Consider the following 21,258-nt stretch of genomic DNA (forward strand, 5'->3'; position numbering starts at 1 on the left):
AAATAATTTCCATTCATTTCGGGCACATAGAGAACATTCTTTAACAGCAGCGTGCATATCTCTGTCTTCAGCTCTACTTCCCCTTTTCCTTCAGCTTTTAGGAAACCGGAGTCAGACAGACCAATCATTTCTGTGTGTTTCTCGAACTTTGTGAATAACTGTTTCTCACAACACATGTGGCTTGTATCACCACTATCCAAACACTACATACTCTTTTTCAAATTATCTGCGTCCAACGCATTTAATAGACTGCACTGCTTGTTCTCCACTCTTGCTGCCCTTTCCACATTTGCGCTCTCCTTCTTACACTGAGCCTTCATATGCCCGCGCTCACCACACTTGAAACATATCATTGTATTGTTTCTGTTCTTTAGCGCTCTGTGCGCGGCCGGCTTATGTACTGCGGTATATGCCTTTGCGTATTCCTTTTGATCTTCTGTGTTTCCCTTTCGTTCGCCTTCTTCCTTCAGTTTTAGGCATAGAACATCGAAAGTCGGCAGACTGTCGCGCGTCTCTATGGCGACAACGAAATTTTCGAATTGTTCTGGAAGGCTTGACAACAAAACAATTGAGCGCAGTTCATCATTTAGCTCAATTCCTACTGACCCAAGGCCATCAAGAATATCCACGAACTCATTAATGCAGCTTGAAATGCTTTGCCTTTGGTCCATGCGCTTGCTTAGCAATTTCTTGTACAGTTGAACCTTTCGTACAGGTTCACTTGGTTGATGAACACTCTTTAATTTGTTCCATGCTTCGGACGACTTACTGCAATTTTTAATGTATCCCAACTGTGAAGTTTTCACACTCAATGTGATCATGGCCAGCGCCTTTTCATCCTTGGCCTGCCAATTCACAACTTCGGGAACATTCGTTGGTAGCAGGTCACCAGATGCCACACTCCACAATTCAGCGTGCACCAACACAGACCGCATTTGAATACACCAGGAGTCATAATTTCCCTCCTCTAATTTGTCTATTTGATACATCCCGCTCATTGCTGATTATCGTTTAGTCTCTGAGTCACACCGATGTTAATAGTTCGTAACTAAAACAATCACTTTACTTTTAATTTACAAAATCCGAACCTGGGCCCATAACCTGTTGGACAGAATTTCGCTGCCGTTGCAAGGGAAGTTCTTGTACCGAAAAGAAAAAATGCAACCATTCATATGTAAGGTTTATTTGTGACTAATAAATGCTCTGCTCGCAGGCAGATAGAGACCGAACGAAAGGGAGAACAAAAAGGGAGATAAGAGAACGTCGCTTTGTTACGTCTCTCACTCATACATACGTCTACATACTCATATGTCTGTCAAAACATGCGTGCATTGCTAGAGATGGTCATTCTTCAACAGAGCCATCTCACAAAATGATGGAATGTTAGTTATAAGTGAAAAAGTTTGTGAATGTAAGGAGAAATACTATTTAATGAATAATTTTAAAAGTGAAACTTTTAACAATTACGCACAAATAAATTTAAAGAAGACTTGTTTCACCAATTTACTTAATGGCTTTAAAGCCAACTGCACTAAAAAAAGGGGAAAAAACAAAGAAATAGACATCATTCAGGATGGTGCCATATTAGTTTCAGGCAAAAATATCGTAGACAATACTACTTTGTTAGGATCGTATCTCCTTATATTCAACAACACAATTGAAATAAATAATATAACCCACATAAATGATAAGGGTAAAATTCTAAGATATATATCGCATCATAGATATAGCGATTTTGAATTAGTTGATTATATACAATCGAATGATAAGCAATTTTCTTTTGATAATGTTAATATTTTAAATCCCCTTATCGCGCAAACCCTTTGCCCGGAATCCTTTGTGACCCTCTACTTAAATCTATAACAGTGAAGTTAGAAGTAAAATAAAAACTTTTTAAAAACACAATCCGCTACCGCAGTTATTTAATTTTCATGCTTCCATTTAACTCAATTTAAACTTAACAATTTTGTAAATTCGACATGCTTTCTCTTAGGGAGATTCTTGGTCAAGATATCTGCAATCATATCTGTTGTACTAGCATACTTTAACTTAACTTGACCTTCTTCTACAATCTGTCGTACAAAGTGATATCTAATATCAATATGCTTGGTCCTTGAGTGATGCACTGGGTTCCTAGCCAGCTCTTGTGCGCTCAGATTATCGCCATATAAGGTAGTTGAGGTAGCTTCATCTCCACAGCCAATTTCAATGATTAAGCGACGTAAGAATATGGACTCCTTACACGCAGACGACAGTGCCATGTATTCTGCCTCCGTGCTGCTAAGTGCCACGCTGCGTTGTTTCTCAGATCGCCAAGAAATTGGGCCACCTGCCAAAAAATAAACATAGCCCGTATACTACTTCCGGTTAGTTCGATCGCCGCCCCAATCCGCATCCACATATCCAGTAAGTGGCTGGTGACACCCTTTGTAGTGTAGTTTGAAGTTCATCGTCGCTGCCAAGTACCTCAGAACGTGCTTCACACCAGCCAGATGCTCTGCGTGCGGATCTTTGTTCCTCTGGGCCAACTTTGCAACTGAATGCAAAATGTCCGGTCTGGTTGTGAGTGCCAGCCACATCAGCTCACCAATCACGGATTGATACATGACAGGATCAACCTTTTGACACTGCTCATTAGTACAATCCACCTGGAACCCCGCATCCAACGGAGTAGCCATTTGTCCATGTCGTGAGCTTGCAATAGTTCCTTGATGTATTGCGAGTGGCCTATGGTGATAGGCCCAAGCTCACCTTCACGGTGCACCTCCATGCTTAAAAACAGCTCTGGAACACCTTTGTCGATACATTCGAACGCATTTGAAATAGCATGTCCTCTTTGGACTGACATGCTATAAGTAAATCGTCAACATATACCAAGATTAACGATAAGTTACCTTTCCCTCTCTGCTGGTAGAGGCACGGCTCGTTGTCACAGGAAACAAAACCCAGATTAGTCAGGACGCCATTCAGCTTCGAATTCCATTCCCTTCCTGACTGCTTCAATCCATATATTGCCTTTTTAAGCAGCATAGCCTTCGCTGGATAAGCTCGATCAATGTACCCTTGTGGTTGCTTCATGTACACCGTATCGCTCAGGTTGAGGTATGCCGTACATACATCCATTTGGTTGACATATAATTTCAATTCTGCTGCTAGCGCAAGAATAAATCGCACGCTCTCCAGTCTGCAGACTGGAGAAAATGTTTCCGCATAGTTTATGCCGTACTGCTGGGAGCAACCTATTGCCACCAGCCGCGCCTTGAATCGTTCGATTTGACCATCTTTGTCGCGTTTCAGGCTATATACCCATTTGCATCCAACTGCTCGTTGTCCTGCCGGTAAGTCTGCCAACTGCCATGTCTCGTTTGCCATTAATGCCTCATATTCGCGTTGCATCGCTTCGGACCAATGTGATGCATGAATACTGATCAACGCCTCCTCGTAGGATACTGGAATCTTTACGTCGCTGGCAACCAGAACACCAAGAATGTTGTACTCCTTTCTCGGACGGCCAGGTTTGCCGGTCCGAATCAGCCTTGGTCTGCCAGGTCCAACGCGAGGAGCTGGCTCATCTGACTCAACCTTTTCTGTTGCGCTCTCGTACCCATCAGTACCGCTGCTACTGGGATTCTCCCCGTCAACGCTTGCACCATGGCTGCTGTCTCCACCGCTGCTGTCAATGTCATCAGTATCGCCGCCTTACTGCATGCTAACTTCTGCCTTCGGAAGTTCGAATGTGACTGTATCCTTGTCGTCTTGGATCTCGTCAAAGAGAACATCTCGCCTCTCAATCACCTGATGAAACACAGGGTCATACAGTCGATAGCCCTTAGCCGCTACTGAATATCCAATCATGCGATATTCTTTGCCTTTTGGTTGAAGTTTACTCTTCCTTGGACCCTTGTCCAAAGCTACTGCAACGGAGCCAAAAACCTTTAGATGACCAACAAAAGGTTTCTTACCAGTCCACGCTTCCATAGGCGTCATACTGGTCAGCGCCTTGGTCGGTGATCGATTCCGTACATACACAGCTGCGTTGACTGCCTCAGCCCACAAGGATTCGCCTAATCCTGACTGGACCAGCATACATCTTGACATTTCCACCAGAGTGCGGTTTGCCCTCTCAGCAACGCCGTTTTGCTGTGGGGTGTACGCCACTGTCAGCTGCCTCTCAATCCCATTAGTTTTCAGAAATTCATCAAACGATTTGTTGACAAATTCACCGCCATTGTCGCTCCGGATACATTTGAGACTTTTCCCGTTTGCCGTTCAACCAGGGTTTTGAACTCGACGAACTTCTGGAAGACTTTATCCTTTGTCCGCAGGAAATACACAAATATACGCCTTGATTTGTCATCGATGAAGGTTAGAAAATACTTTGATCCAGCAAGCGACTGTGTGCCAACGGGGCCGCACACATCTGCATGAACTAGTTCCAATATATCTTGAGCTCTACTGGTGGTTGCAACAGGAAATGGTTGCGCATGAATCTTGCTGACCATACATGTTTTGCAATTCATATTCGCCGGGAAAACCATATTTTCAATGCCGCGCACCATTCCTTTGCTGATCAAATCTTTCATATTACTGATGTTCAAGTGGCCGTACCGTTTATGCCACAGGGCACCATCAGCCTTAACCGCCGCAAAACAGTTGTTTTTTTTTCCTCGAAACATATACATACAAGTTTCCAGCTCTGTTCGCCTTTACAATGCATTCGCCATTTTGGATAACTCGTGCATATTCTTGTCCAAAAGTGACGAAACATTTATTCTGTACAGCGCTGCTCACCGAGAAATAATTTCCATTCATTTCGGGCACATAGAGAACATTCTTTAACAGCAGCGTGCATATCTCTGTCTTCAGCTCTACTTCCCCTTTTCCTTCAGCTTTTAGGAAACCGGAGTCAGACAGACCAATCATTTCTGTGTGTTTCTCGAACTTTGTGAATAACTGTTTCTCACAACACATGTGGCTTGTATCACCACTATCCAAACACCACATACTCTTTTTCAAATTATCTGCGTCCAACGCATTTAATAGACTGCACTGCTTGTTCTCCACTCTTGCTGCCCTTTCCACATTTGCGCTATCCTTCTTACACTGAGCCTTCATATGCCCGCGCTCACCACACTTGAAACATATCATTGTATTGTTTCTGTTCTTTAGCGCTCTGTGCGCGGCCGGCTTATGTACTGCGGTATATGCCTTTGCGTATTCCTTTTGATCTTCTGTGTTTCCCTTTCGTTCGGCTTCTTCCTTCAGTTTTAGGCATAGAACATCGAAAGTCGGCAGACTGTCGCGCGTCTCTATGGCGACAACGAAATTTTCGAATTGTTCTGGAAGGCTTGACAACAAAACAATTGAGCGCAGTTCATCATTTAGCTCGATTCCTACTGACCCAAGGCCATCAAGAATATCCACGAACTCATTAATGCAGCTTGAAATGCTTTGCCTTTGGTCCATGCGCTTGCTTAGCAATTTCTTGTACAGTTGAACCTTTCGTACAGGTCCACTTGGTTGATGAACACTCTTTAATTTGTTCCATGCTTCGGACGACTTATTGCAATTTTTAATGTATCCCAACTGTTAAGTTTTCACACTCAATGTGATCATGGCCAGCGCCTTTTCATCCTTGGCCTGCCAATTCACAACTTCGGGAACATTCGTTGGTAGCAGGTCACCAGATGCCACACTCCACAATTCAGCGTGCACCAACACAGACCGCATTTGAATACACCAGGAGTCATAATTTCCCTCCTCTAATTTGTCTATTTGATACATCCCGCTCATTGCTGATTATCGTTTAGTCTCTGAGTCACACCGATGTTAATAGTTCGTAACTAAAACAATCACTTTACTTTTAATTTACAAAATCCGAACCTGGGCCCATAACCTGTTGGACAGAATTTCGCTGCCGTTGCAAGGGAAGTTCTTGTACCGAAAAGAAAAAATGCAACCATTCATATGTAAGGTTTTTTTGTGACTAATAAATGCTCTGCTCGCAGGCAGATAGAGACCGAACGAAAGGGAGAACAAAAAGGGAGATAAGAGAACGTCGCTTTGTTACGTCTCTCACTCATATGTCTGTCAAAACATGCGTGCATTGCTAGAGATGGTCATTCTTCCACAGAGCCATCTCACAAAATGATGGAATGTTAGTTATAAGTGAAAAAGTTTGTGAATGTAAGGAGAAATACTATTTAATGAATAATTTTAAAAGTGAAACTTTTAACAATTACGCACAAATAAATTTAAAGAAGACTTGTTTCACCAATTTACTTAATGGCTTTAAAGCCAACTGCACTAAAAAAAGGGGAAAAAACAAAGAAATAGACATCATTCAGGATGGTGCCATATTAGTTTCAGGCAAAAATATCGTAGACAATACTACTTTGTTAGGATCGTATCTCCTTATATTCAACAACACAATTGAAATAAATAATATAACCCACATAAATGATAAGGGTAAAATTCTAAGATATATATCGCATCATAGATATAGCGATTTTGAATTAGTTGATTATATACAATCGAATGATAAGCAATTTTCTTTTGATAATGTTAATATTTTAAATCCCCTTATAACATTAGGTAATACGGCCTTACCCTTAACAACATTATTCTTAATCATTTTGATATTGATAATGTTATTTTACTTCGGCTATAAATTAACCAAATTTGTACTTATTAAATCAATAAGAATACCGTCAGAAGAAATAGTGGAAAGCAACATTCAAATACTGTCAGAAGAAATTAGAGCTCTATCAGAACTTCAAAATGTATCGGGACGAAACATTTAAGAATGGGGGGAGTTAACGTACCCAATTCTATTGAGCTCTTATACGAGTTGTAAACAATCTTTGGCTTTCCAAAACGAAAACAATTTCAATCTTGGGCCTCCGCCTAATTGATTTCTAAAATGTACAATCGCAAGGGCTCCCGCCGCAATCCCAATCTTTGACACTCGCCTAAATGGAAAACCAATGTTTGCCCACAACCGGCTTCTCATAAACAATCTCACTCCCGGCTTTCTGCAGATCCTGCACTTTAGGCATTTTACAGTTCTCTCTTTGGATGACGAAAGCCAATACTCGGGATGGCGAAATCAATTGAAATGTTTATAGAAAAACTATTCCCGAAAGGGATCAACGATGCAAAGATCAGAAAGTTCAAGTCAGTCTTGATCCAGAAGCGACACCGCAAAGTCGAGCTAAAAATTAAGATCGCGCAAACCCTTTGCCCGGAATCCTTTGTGACCCTCTACTTAAATCTATAACAGTGAAGTTAGAAGTAAAATAAAAACTTTTTAAAAACACAATCCGATACCGCAGTTATTTAATTTGCATGCTTCCATTTAACTCAATTTAAACTTAACAATTTTGTAAATTCGACATGCTTTCTCTTAGGGAGATTCTTGGTCAAGATATCTGCAATCATATCTGTTGTACTAGCATACTTTAACTTAACTTGACCTTCTTCTACAATCTGTCGTACAAAGTGATATCTAATATCAATATGCTTGGTCCTTGAGTGATGCACTGGGTTCCTAGCCAGCTCTTGTGCGCTCAGATTATCGCCATATAAGGTAGTTGAGGTAGCTTCATCTCCACAGCCAATTTTAATGATTAAGCGACGTAAGAATATGGACTCCTTACACGCAGACGACAGTGCCATGTATTCTGCCTCCGTGCTGCTAAGTGCCACGCTGCGTTGTTTCTCAGATCGCCAAGAAATTGGGCCACCTGCCAAAAAATAAACATAGCCCGTATACGACTTCCGGTTAGTTCGATCGCCGCCCCAATCCGCATCCACATATCCAGTAAGTGGCTGGTGACACCCTTTGTAGTGTAGTTTGAAGTTCATCGTCGCTGCCAAGTACCTCAGAACGTGCTTCACACCAGCCAGATGCTCTGCGTGCGGATCTTTGTTCCTCTGGGCCAACTTTGCAACTGAATGCAAAATGTCCGGTCTGGTTGTGAGTGCCAGCCACATCAGCTCACCAATCATGGATTGATACATGACAGGATCAACCTTTTGACACTGCTCATTAGTACAATCCACCTGGAACCCCGCATCCAACGGAGTAGCCACTGGTCTACATTTGTCCATGTCGTGAGCTTGCAATAGTTCCTTGATGTATTGCGAGTGGCCTATGGTGATAGGCCCAAGCTCACCTTCACGGTGCACCTCCATGCTTAAAAACAGCTCTGGAACACCTTTGTCGATACATTCGAACGCATTTGAAATAGCCGATTTGATACCGAGCATGTCCTCTTTGGACTGACATGCTATAAGTAAATCGTCAACATATACCAAGATTAACGATAAGTTACCTTTCCCTCTCTGCTGGTAGAGGCACGGCTCGTTGTCACAGGAAACAAAACCCAGATTAGTCAGGACGCCATTCAGCTTCGAATTCCATTCCCTTCCTGACTGCTTCAATCCATATATTGCCTTTTTAAGCAGCATAGCCTTCGCTGGATAAGCTCGATCAATGTACCCTTGTGGTTGCTTCATGTACACCGTATCGCTCAGGTCACTGTTGAGGTATGCCGTACATACATCCATTTGGTTGACATATAATTTCAATTCTGCTGCTAGCGCAAGAATAAATCGCACGCTCTCCAGTCTGCAGACTGGAGAAAATGTTTCCGCATAGTTTATGCCGTACTGCTGGGAGCAACCTTTTGCCACCAGCCGCGCCTTGAATCGTTCGATTTGACCATCTTTGTCGCGTTTCAGGCTATATACCCATTTGCATCCAACTGCTCGTTGTCCTGCCGGTAAGTCTGCCAACTGCCATGTCTCGTTTGCCATTAATGCCTCATATTCGCGTTGCATCGCTTCGGACCAATGTGATGCATGAATACTGATCAACGCCTCCTCGTAGGATACTGGAATCTTTACGTCGCTGGCAACCAGAACACCAAGAATGTTGTACTCCTTTCTCGGACGGCCAGGTTTGCCGGTCCGAATCAGCCTTGGTCTGCCAGGTCCAACGCGAGGAGCTGGCTCATCTGACTCAACCTTTTCTGTTGCGCTCTCGTACCCATCAGTACCGCTGCTACTGGGATTCTCCCCGTCAACGCTTGCACCATGGCTGCTGTCTCCACCGCTGCTGTCAATGTCATCAGTATCGCCGCCTTACTGCATGCTAACTTCTGCCTTCGGAAGTTCGAATGTGACTGTATCCTTGTCGTCTTGGATCTCGTCAAAGAGAACATCTCGCCTCTCAATCACCTGATGAGACACAGGGTCATACAGTCGATAGCCCTTAGCCGCTACTGAATATCCAATCATGCGATATTCTTTGCCTTTTGGTTGAAGTTTACTCTTCCTTGGACCCTTGTCCAAAGCTACTGCAACGGAGCCAAAAACCTTTAGATGACCAACAAAAGGTTTCTTACCAGTCCACGTTTCCATAGGCGTCATACTGGTCAGCGCCTTGGTCGGTGATCGATTCCGTACATACACAGCTGCGTTGACTGCCTCAGCCCACAAGGATTCGCCTAATCCTGACTGGACCAGCATACATCTTGACATTTCCACCAGAGTGCGGTTTGCCCTCTCAGCAACGCCGTTTTGCTGTGGGGTGTACGCCACTGTCAGCTGCCTCTCAATCCCATTAGTTTTCAGAAATTCATCAAACGATTTGTTGACAAATTCACCGCCATTGTCGCTCCGGATACATTTGAGACTTTTCCCGTTTGCCGTTCAACCAGGGTTTTGAACTCGACGAACTTCTGGAAGACTTCATCCTTTGTCCGCAGGAAATACACAAATATACGCCTTGATTTGTCATCGATGAAGGTTAGAAAATACTTTGATCCAGCAAGCGACTGTGTGCCAAAGGGCCCGCACACATCTGCATGAACTAGTTCCAATATATCTTGAGCTCTACTGGTGGTTGCAACAGGAAATGGTTGCGCATGAATCTTGCTGACCATATATGTTTTTGAATTCATATTCGCCGGGAAAACCATATTTTCAATGCCGCGCACCATTCCTTTGCTGATCAAATCTTTCATATTACTGATGTTCAAGTGGCCGTACCGTTTATGCCACAGGGCACCATCAGACTTAACCGCCGCAAAACAGTTGTTTTGTTTTCCTCGAAACATATACATACAAGTTTCCAGCTCTGTTCGCCTTTACAATGCATTCGCCATTTTGGATAACTCGTGCATATTCTTGTCCAAAAGTGACGAAACATTTATTCTGTACAGCGCTGCTCACCGAGAAATAATTTCCATTCATTTCGGGCACATAGAGAACATTCTTTAACAGCAGCGTGCATATCTCTGTCTTCAGCTCTACTTCCCCTTTTCCTTCAGCTTTTAGGAAACCGGAGTCAGACAGACCAATCATTTCTGTGTGTTTCTCGAACTTTGTGAATAACTGTTTCTCACAACACATGTGGCTTGTATCACCACTATCCAAACCCCACATACTCTTTTTCAAATTATCTGCGTCCAACGCATTTAATAGACTGCACTGCTTGTTCTCCACTCTTGCTGCCCTTTCCACATTTGCGCTCTCCTTCTTACACTGAGCCTTCATATGCCCGCGCTCACCACACTTGAAACATATCATTGTATTGTTTCTGTTCTTTAGCGCTCTGTGCGCGGCCGGCTTATGTACTGCGGTATATGCCTTTGCGTATTCCTTTTGATCTTCTGTGTTTCCCTTTCGTTCGCCTTCTTCCTTCAGTTTTAGGCATAGAACATCGAAAGTCGGCAGACTGTCGCGCGTCTCTATGGCGACAACGAAATTTTCGAATTGTTCTGGAAGGCTTGACAACAAAACAATTGAGCGCAGTTCATCATTTAGCTCAATTCCTACTGACCCAAGGCCATCAAGAATATCCACGAACTCATTAATGCAGCTTGAAATGCTTTGCCTTTGGTCCATGCGCTTGCTTAGCAATTTCTTGTACAGTTGAACCTTTCGTACAGGTTCACTTGGTTGATGAACACTCTTTAATTTGTTCCATGCTTCGGACGACTTACTGCAATTTTTAATGTATCCCAACTGTGAAGTTTTCACACTCAATGTGATCATGGCCAGCGCCTTTTCATCCTTGGCCTGCCAATTCACAACTTCGGGAACATTCGTTGGTAGCAGGTCACCAGATGCCACACTCCACAATTCAGCGTGCACCAACACAGACCGCATTTGAATACACCAGGAGTCATAATTTCCCTCCTCTAATTTGTCTATTTGATACATCCCGCTCATTGCTGATTATCGTTTAGTCTCTGAGTCACACCGATGTTAATAGTTCGTAACTAAAACAATCACTTTACTTTTAATTTACAAAATCCGAACCTGGGCCCATAACCTGTTGGACAGAATTTCGCTGCCGTTGCAAGGGAAGTTCTTGTACCGAAAAGTAAAAACGCAACCATTCATATGTAAGGTTTATTTGTGACTAATAAATGCTCTGCTCGCAGGCAGATAGAGACCGAACGAAAGGGAGAACAAAAAGGGAGATAAGAGAACGTCGCTTTGTTACGTCTCTCACTCATACATACGTCTACATACTCATATGTCTGTCAAAACATGCGTGCATTGCTAGAGATGGTCATTCTTCAACAGAGCCATCTCACAAAATGATGGAATGTTAGTTATAAGTGAAAAAGTTTGTGAATGTAAGGAGAAATACTATTTAATGAATAATTTTAAAAGTGAAACTTTTAACAATTACGCACAAATAAATTTAAAGAAGACCTGTTTCACCAATTTACTTAATGGCTTTAAAGCCAACTGCACTAAAAAAAGGGGAAAAAACAAAGAAATAGACATCATTCAGGATGGTGCCATATTAGTTTCAGGCAAAAATATCGGAGACAATACTACTTTGTTAGGATCGTATCTCCTTATATTCAACAACACAATTGAAATAAATAATATAACCCACATAAATGATAAGGGTAAAATTCTAAGATATATATCGCATCATAGATATAGCGATTTTGAATTAGTTGATTATATACAATCGAATGATAAGCAATTTTCTTTTGATAATGTTAATATTTTAAATCCCCTTATAACATTAGGTAATACGGCCTTACCCTTAACAACATTATTCTTAATCATTTTGATATTGATAATGTTATTTTACTTCGGCTATAAATTAACCAAATTTGTACTTATTAAATCAATAAGAATACCGTCAGAAGAAATAGTGGAAAGCAACATTCAAATACTGTCAGAAGAAATTAGAGCTCTATCAGAACTTAAAAATGTATCGGGACGAAACATTTAAGAATGGGGGGAGTTAACGTACCCAATTCTATTGAGCTCTTATACGAGTTGTAAACAATCTTTGGCTTTCCAAAACGAAAACAATTTCAATCTTGGGCCTCCGCCTAATTGATTTCTAAAATGTACAATCGCAAGGGCTCCCGCCGCAATCCCAATCTTTGACACTCGCCTAAATGGAAAACCAATGTTTGCCCACAACCGGCTTCTCATAAACAATCTCACTCCCGGCTTTCTGCAGATCCTGCACTTTAGGCATTTTACAGTTCTCTCTTTGGATGACGAAATCCAATACTCGGGATGGCGAAATCAATTGAAATGTTTATAGAAAAACTATTCCCGAAAGGGATCAACGATGCAAAGATCAGAAAGTTCAAGTCAGTCTTGATCCAGAAGCGACACCGCAAAGTCGAGCTTAAAATTAAGATCGCGCAAACCCTTTGTCCGGAATCCTTTGTGACCCTCTACTTAAATCTATATCAGTGAAGTTAGAAGTAAAATAAAAACTTTTTTAAAAACACAATCCGCTACCGCAGTTATTTAATTTACATGCATACGTATATCCGATATCTACCCTGCAGTACGGGTAATTAATGACTCAGCTGCTGACACGTCGATGACCGCGTCACTACCCCTGATGACATAGTTGATGAGCGGCCTTACGCTGAGCTGATGACATTAACATGGAGATGTGATAGGGCAAAGGGATGACATTGTCATCGAGCATTGCCGAAAAATCATGCACTTAATAAGCGATGATTTTTACCTAAAAATCATGCATTTTATAAGTGATGATTTTTTTGCTTAAATCATCGCTTATTAAATGCATGATTTTTGCCTAAAGATCATGCACATAATAAGCGATGATTTTTACCTAAAAATCATGCATTTTATAGGTGATGATTTTTACCTAAATATCATGTATTTTGTAAGTGATGATTTTTCACGAAAAATCATGCATTTAATATAAAAAAGTAATACATTCAATTGTTTATTTTTCCAATTAGTTTTATTTATTAAAAATTATTATTAATTATTGTCTAAGGATGCCAGAGCTTTGTATTTTTTGTCCCTTGCGCCCTTTTGAAAATATCTATTCTTAATATTGTGAATAGCCTTCCGAATCACTTTTTCTGCTGGCTCGTTGGGTATTTTCATCTTCACCGCCGCTGAAATAATATGGATATATTATATATATGTACAATTACTATTAATTTGGTTCAATTGTATAAAAAGAATTTGTTCGATTTTTAAAACGGTTGTTTGTTTCAACAAAAACAACAATGTTCACTGTAGGTCAGCGGTGGGCTGTTCATTTCCTCCAACAACAACAACAAAACACGCGCAAAAAAAAATGTACATGCTCGAGCCAAGCCGCACAAATAAGGGTTACTTTTTGTTGCTTTTCTTTTGTTGTTTGTTTTGCTGCTGGACTGCTCAAAAATTGCAATTTCGTGCCCACCGCAGATTATAACAAATTAATTCGCTAATACTGATTTATATTCTATTTCTTTATTCTTCTTTTATTCCCGAGCATAAGAGAAGAATAAAGAAATATAATGTGAATGCAGCGAAACATTAATATAATTTGAACACAGTTTTTTCATAAATTTAACTTTTTATACAATTGAGATTTTTTTATTTAACACGCGTACAACACATATTATTAATTATTTAAAAACTGCACTTACCTGATAATAATAATAATCACAGATTACTTATTTTCACTTATGTATTAAAACTCCGTGTGACGATTGCAAATAGCAAAGAACAAAGCAAAAGAGTTCTGTCGACGCAGTCGCAAAGAAGACGAAAAGATAAAACGAAGTTCTCTGCTACTGCGCACGGTCGGCAGAACCGAATTACGTTCGGCACGCGCGGAAAAGAAAGAAACAAAAGAAAAAACAAAGGGTTCGATTTGGCTGGCGTCAACGCCTCGATGACATTGTAGATGGCATTCGTCATCGCTCACTGCTGGTACTGCAGGGTATATACATATTTACACTATAAATAACTGTAATTCATCATATGGTGTATACGTTTTTTCTTCTCTTTTGCCATTTCTTTCTCGCTCTATCTCTCTCTGTCTATATATCGCTCTCATTGTATTCTCTCGTTCTCTCACTTGTTTGATGAATGTTTAAACTGAAATCGATATCGATATCGCCATCGAAATCCAAATACTAATCGTAACTAACAATCGAATCATCGACTAACCCAAGTCGGAGGGGGATTCTGCCTCTGCGTCTGCCACGCCCTCGGTGGCCAGTGTGGAGGAGGAGATCGAGGAGAGCGTCTCCAAGCTGGAGTCCGTGATAAGCAAGACTATTGAGAATACGAAGAACATCAAGGAGCTGGTCCCAGTGCTCGGGCCATCGTCCGTCGATGAGGGTGGTGCTGGTGCTGACGATGATGATGATGTAGAGGATGTGGAACTCCAGCAATTGCGCGCCGCTGCAGGGAAATTCCAGGAAAATGATGTGGACACCACCACAGCGGCTGCCGCAACAGCCACAACTGGGATGCCTGGCTCTGCCACGGACATGGTAAAGTCCAGTTACATGGAGGAGGAAGCAGGGAATCAGGTGGATGCCGTTGCCGTCGTAGATGTGGATACTGTTGCCACATTCAGCACCGCTGATAACACCACACCCCCACCCATATCGCCCCCCACCCCACCACAGCACAGCAGCAGCAGCAGCAGCAGCAATAGCAAGCAGAAGCCATTCTCACCCTATGATGCCACCTCCTCAGTGTCAGTGTCCTCCTCCTCTGTTGTGCCATCAATCGAAGCTGTTGAAACGTCTTCGTTGCCATCCATGTCCACCTCTACATCGGCCACAGGGACCTGCTCAACCTCATCCTCACCCTCAAACTCATCCCCATCCTCTCACATTGTTGCCATCACAGACATTGTATTAGACAACAACAACCATAAAAACAACAACAATACTCTAACAACTTCATCATCATCTGCATCATCATCATCTGCAACAACAACAACTACAACAATCACACCAACAGCAACAATGTCAACTACAACAATAGCAACAACAACACTGTCTGAAATGTCGCCAAAGGTAAATGATGTCGCTTTGTGTGAACGCGCCCGTGATTGTGTGTGTTGTCTCTCTTGTCTACTGTCTCTTGTCGTTGTCACATCTAAGCTGTTGTCCTCCCTCCCCTCTTTATGTGAGTGTGTGTGTGTGTCTCCTCCAAACAGCCAGGAGTTAGCTTAGTTCTGTCTCTCTCTCTCTGCCTCTCCATCTCTTAATCTGTAACTCTCTTGTTATACCCGATACTCAAAATGAGTATTGGGGTATATTAGATTTGTGGTAAAAAAGGATGTTTGTAACGTCCAGAAGGAATCGTTTCCGACCCCATAAAGTATATATATTCTTGATCAGCATCAATAGCCGAGTCGATTGAGCCCTGTCTGTCTGTCCGTCCGTCCGGCTGTCCGTCTGTCCGTCCCCTTCAGCGCCTAGTGCTCAAAGACTATAAGAGCTAGAGCAACGATGTTTTGGATCCAGACTTCTGTGATATGTCACTGCTACAAAAATATTTCAAAACTTCGCCCCGCCCACTTCCGCTCCCACAAAGGACGAAAATCTGTGGCATCCACAATTTTAAAGATATGAGAAAACCAAAAACGTAGAATTGTACAGAATGACCATATCTTTAAGACTGCGGAATCTGAATTGGATCATATTATTATTATAGCCAGCATCAAGAAAACAATTTCATTTTTTCTCGCCCTGTCTCTCTCTAACACACACGTAGCATAGGCGGCTTTGCTTAGATTAAAACATTAGCGCCAAGATCTCAGAGACTACAAAAGCTAGAGCAACCAAATTTGGTATCCACACTCCTAATATATCGGACCGTGAAGAGTTTGTTTCAAAATTTCGCCACACCCCCTTCCGCCCCCGCAAAGGACGAAAATCTGGGATATTCAAAAATCTCAGAGACTATTAAGGCTAGAGTAACCAAATTTGGTATCCGCACTCCTGTTAGATCTTACTATAAAACGTGTATCTCAAAATTTCGCCCCACCCCCTTCCGCCCACACAAAGGACGAAAATCTGTTGCATCCACAATATTGCACATTCGAGAAAACTAAAAACGCAGAATCATAGATAATGACCATATCTATCAGATTGCTGAATCTGGATCAGATCAGATCATTTTTATAGCCAATATGAACAAATCAATTTGCAGTGGCTACGCAGCGCCCGACGTCACGCTCAGACTGATTTTCTGTCTCTCTCGCACGCCCTCTTTGTCGTGTCGTTTAATATTAGCGGCGTCTGCCGGAGGAGAGCCATACTGACTTAGTATCCGGTATAACCGTAGAGTTGCGGTGTCCGCAGCAACTCACAACGTTCCCCCTCGTTATACCCGATACTCAAAATGAGTATTGGGGTATATTAGATTTGTGGTAAAAGTGGATGTGTGTAACGTCCAAAAGGAATCGTTTCCGACCCCATAAAGTATATATATTCTTGATCAGCATCAATAGCCGAGTCGATTGAGCCATGTCTGTCTGTCCGTCTGTCCGTCCGTCCGTCTGTCCGTCCCCTTTAGCGCCTAGTGCTCAGAGACTATAAGAGCGAGAGCAACGATGTTTTGGATCCAGACTTCTGTGATATGTCACTGCTACAAGAATATTTCAAAACTTTGCCCCGCCCACTTCCGCCCCCACATAGGGCGAAAATCTGTGGCATCCACAATTTCGACGATACGAGAAAACTCAAAACGCAGAATCGTAGAAGATGACTATGTCTTCTAGAGTGCAAAATCTGAACCAGATCGTATAATTATTATAGCCAGAATCAAGAAAACAATTTCATTTTTTCTCGCCCTGTCTCTCTCTAACACACACGTAGCATAGCCGGCTTTGCTTAGAGTAAAAAATTAGCGCCTAGATCTCAGAGACTATAAAATCTAGAGCAACCAAATTTGGTATCCACACTCCTAATATATCGGACCGAGACGAGTTTGTTTCAAAATTTCGCCACACCCCCTTCCGCCCCCGCAAAGGATGAAAATCTGGGGATATTCACAAATCTCAGAGACTATTAAGGCTAGAGTAACCAAATTTGGTATCCGCACTCCTGTTAGATCTCACTATAAAACGTATATCTCAAAATTTCGCCCCACCCCCTTCCGCCCCCACAAAGGACGAAAATCTGTTGCATCCACAATATTGAGGATACGAGGAAACTAAAAACGCAGAATCATAGATAATGATCATATCTATCAGATTGCTGAATTTGGATCAGATCAGATAATTTGTATAGCCAAAAGGAACAAATCAATTTGCATTGGCTACGCAGCACCCGACGTCACGCTCAGACTGATTTTCTGTCTCTCTCGCACGCACTCCTTGTCGTGTCGTTTACAATTAGCGGCGTCTGCCGGAGGAGAGCCATACTGACTTAGTATCGGGTATAACTGTAGAGTTGCGGTCTCCGCAGCAACTCACAACGTTCCCCCTCGTTTTTCTTTTATATTGATATTGTATTTTTATTGCCTTTTGTCCTGTGTAAAACGAGAGTTGAACTTCATAAAAATGGCTTAACAACATCCCTGTTGCAGTCAGAAAAGACTTTTAGTGGAGTTGTGTTTGTACATAAATGTTAGCAAACTAGATAAAGAAGTGTATGTAGATATAGTTAATATATATGTATTTATAAATTGTACATATGTATATATATGCTTTTAGCTGCAGCTTAATTTGCGTGTTGACAGTTAGTGTTTGTAAACGATCCTCGAGCTTTGAATGAGAGCTGCAATTAGTGTTGGAAAACTATTGCCCAAGGATGGGCACTGGTTCTTCGGCAGTTTATTCGGTGGGATACTTTTTATACCCGATACTCAAAATGAGTATTGGGGTATATTAGATTTGTGGTAAAAGTGGATGTGTGTAACGTCCAGAAGGAATCGTTTCCGACCCCATAAAGTATATATATTCTTGATCAGCATCAATAGCCGAGTCGATTGAGCCATGTCTGTCTGTCCGTCTGTCCGTCCGTCCGTCTGTCCGTCTGTCCTTCCCTTTCAGCGCCTAGTGTTCAAAGACTATAAGAGCGAGAGCAACGATGTTTTGTATCCAGACTTCTGTGATATGTCACTGCTACAAGAATATTTCAAAACTTTGCCCCGCCCAATTCCGCCCCCACAAAGGGCGAAAATCTGTGGCATCCACAATTTCAACGATACGAGAAAACTAAAATCGCAGCATAGTAGAAGATGACTATATCTTCTAGAGTGCAAAATCTGAACCAGATCGTATAATTATTATAGCCAGAATCCTGAAGACAATTTCATTCTTTCTCGCTCTGTCTCTCTAACACACAGGTTTCATGGTCGGTTTTGCCAATTGCAAAATATGAGTTCAAGGATCTCAGAACCTATAAGAGCCGGAGCAACCAAATTTGGTATCCACACTCCTGTGATATCGGACCTTTACCATTTTGTGTCAAAATTTCGCCCCACCCCCTTCCGCCCCCGCAAAGGACGAAAATCTGTTGCATCCACAATATTGCAGATTCGAGAAAACTAGAAACACAGAATCATAGATAATGACCATATCTATCAGATTGCTGAATCTGGATCAGATCAGATCATTTTTATACCCAAAAGGAACAAATCAATTTGCACTGGCTACGCAGCGCCCGACGTCACGCTCAGACTGATTTTCTGTCTCTCTCGCACGCACTCTTTGTCGTGTCGTTTAATATTAGCGCCGTCTGCCGGAGGAGAGCCATACTGACTTAGTATCGGGTATAACCGTAGAGTTGCGGTGTCCGCAGCAACTCACAACGTTGGGGTGGGGCGAAATTTTGAGATATACGTTTTATAGTGACATCTTAAAGGAGTGTGTGTACCAAATTTGGTTACTCTAGCCTTATTATTCTCTGAGATATGTGGATGCCTCAGATTTTCGTCCTTTGTGGGGGCGGAAGGGGGTGGGGCGAAATTCTGAGATATACGTTTTATAGTGAGATCTAACAGAAGTGCGGATACCAAATTTGGTTACTCTAGCCTTAATAGTCTCTGAGATTTGTAGATGCAACAGATTTTCGTCCTTTGTGGGGGCCGAAGGGGGTGGGGCGTAATTTTGAGATATACGTTTTATAGTGAGATCTAACAGAAGTGCGAATACCAAATTTGGTTACTCTAGCGTTAATAGTCTCTGAGATTTGTGGATGGCCCAGATTTTCGTCCTTTGCGGGGGCGGAAGGTGGTGTGGCAAAATTTTGAAACAAAACGGTCAAGATCCGATATCACAGGAGTGTGGATAACAAATTTGGTTGCTCTGGCTCTTATAGGTTCTGAGATCCTTGAACTCATATTTTGCAATTGGCAAAACCGACCATGAAATGTGTTTGTTAGAGAGAGACAGAGCGAGAAAGAATGAAATTGTTTTCTTGATTCTGGCTATAATAATTATACGATCTGGTTCAGATTTTGCACTCTAGAATTAATAGTCATCTTCTACGATTCTGCGTTTTTAGTTTTCTCGTATCGTCGAAATTGTGGATGCCACAGATTTTCGCCCTTTGTGGGGGCGGAAGTGGGCGGGGCAAAGTTTTGAAATATTCTTGTAGCAGTGACATATCACAGAAGTCTGGATCCAAAACATCGTTGCTCTCGCTCTTATAGTCTTTGAGCACTAGGCGCTGAAGGGGAAAGACAGACGGACAGACGGACAGACAGACATGGCTCAATCGACTCGGCTATTGATGCTGATCAAGAATATATATATTTTATGGGGTCGGAAACGATTCCTTCTGGACGTTACACACATCCACTTTTACCACAAATCTAATATACCCCAATACTCATTTTGAGTATCGGGTATAAAAACAGCAAAAACTTATTAAATTTATGTTGAAACTCAAACCAAAAGCAGCCAAATGCAAATGATTTCGAGCTGAGCCGCTTTCCGCCCATCGAAGATGTTGAAGATGCGACAACGATACCAATAACAGCTGCTGCTGCTGGGGCAACAACATCAAGAACGTCCTCCTCGAGTGGAATCGATTCTCACGTAGTAGAGTCCACAGCAACGCACCGCACAATTAGTTCTAAGGTGAAATGCCGCATCGCCATTGCATTGCAATGTTGCACCATTTCCCCGCCCTCGAGCCCGCCCCGCCCACTGGTTTGTCCTGAATCCAATTTAGCGCAGAATATTCCTTCCGGCCGAATGCACTTACTAGCAGATTGCGCCCCCTCTCCACCTCCTGCATGAGGTCCTTGGTAATTGCATGCCCACTGTCTACACACTCACACACACACCCATATGCGTATACGTAATCTTACCTGTTTTTGCACTCGTACTTGGATGTTGTACTAACACTAACACTGCCTGCCCCTCCTTAGCCGCAGACTCCTTCAGCATTTAACTTAGAGCCATCCATTGGCACCAATTAGTCATCTCAATGCTAATGATTTACCTGTAATTCCCAGGAAGGAGAAGCCGATGCCATCAGCACCCCCAACAATAACAGCAGCGGCAGTGGAAGTGGCAATAATGAGGTATGGGCTATAGCACGGGCTCCTGGCAACTCTCAAATCTCCTATTAATCCCTCTCATCGACAGCAGCTGTTCCCTGGCTCTTCAGTGCCCCCCTCCACGGTGGCCACGAAAACACCTGCCACGCCCGAGGCGACCAGCACCGTCAGTACATTTTCCTCGACGGATTATGTGGAGCCGCAGCCGGAGAACAGTGTCCCGATTATCAAAACGCGCCTGCAGAAACTGGCGGTGACCTCGGGCAAGGCTTTCACCATGATTGTGCCCGAGGATACCTTCTGGGATGCCGAAGATCAGGGCAACCTGCGTCTAGAGCTCACCGACAAGGATGGCCACGAGCTGAAATCCAACTCCTGGCTGCAGTTCAATGCCGATAAGCGGGAATTGTACGGACTGTAAGTAAATGAGTTATGTTTCTATGCAGGATGGAAGTATATAATGTG

General features: G+C 42.5%; 1 protein-coding gene across 5 annotated transcripts in view; it reads left to right on the forward strand.

Annotated features, from left to right (window-relative positions):
• LOC117192486 (uncharacterized protein DDB_G0271670-like) overlaps positions 1–21,258 on the forward strand; it is a 57,394-nt gene that overhangs the window by 35,634 nt on the left and 502 nt on the right. For 2 of the 5 annotated variants that reach the window (XM_033397187.1, XM_033397185.1), the window contains 3 exons: positions 14,490–15,347; positions 20,749–20,817; positions 20,882–21,210. In XM_033397187.1, coding sequence (XP_033253078.1) covers positions 14,490–15,347; positions 20,749–20,817; positions 20,882–21,210 — 1,256 coding nt within the window. Of the gene's footprint in view, positions 1–14,087; positions 14,255–14,489; positions 15,348–20,748; positions 20,818–20,881; positions 21,211–21,258 lie in introns of those variants that run through there. The other 3 variants (XM_033397188.1, XM_033397186.1, XM_033397189.1) reach the window with 3 other exon arrangements.

This window comes from Drosophila miranda, assembly GCF_003369915.1.
Source record: "Drosophila miranda strain MSH22 chromosome Y unlocalized genomic scaffold, D.miranda_PacBio2.1 Contig_Y2_pilon, whole genome shotgun sequence".
Classification (NCBI taxonomy): domain Eukaryota; kingdom Metazoa; phylum Arthropoda; class Insecta; order Diptera; family Drosophilidae; genus Drosophila; species Drosophila miranda.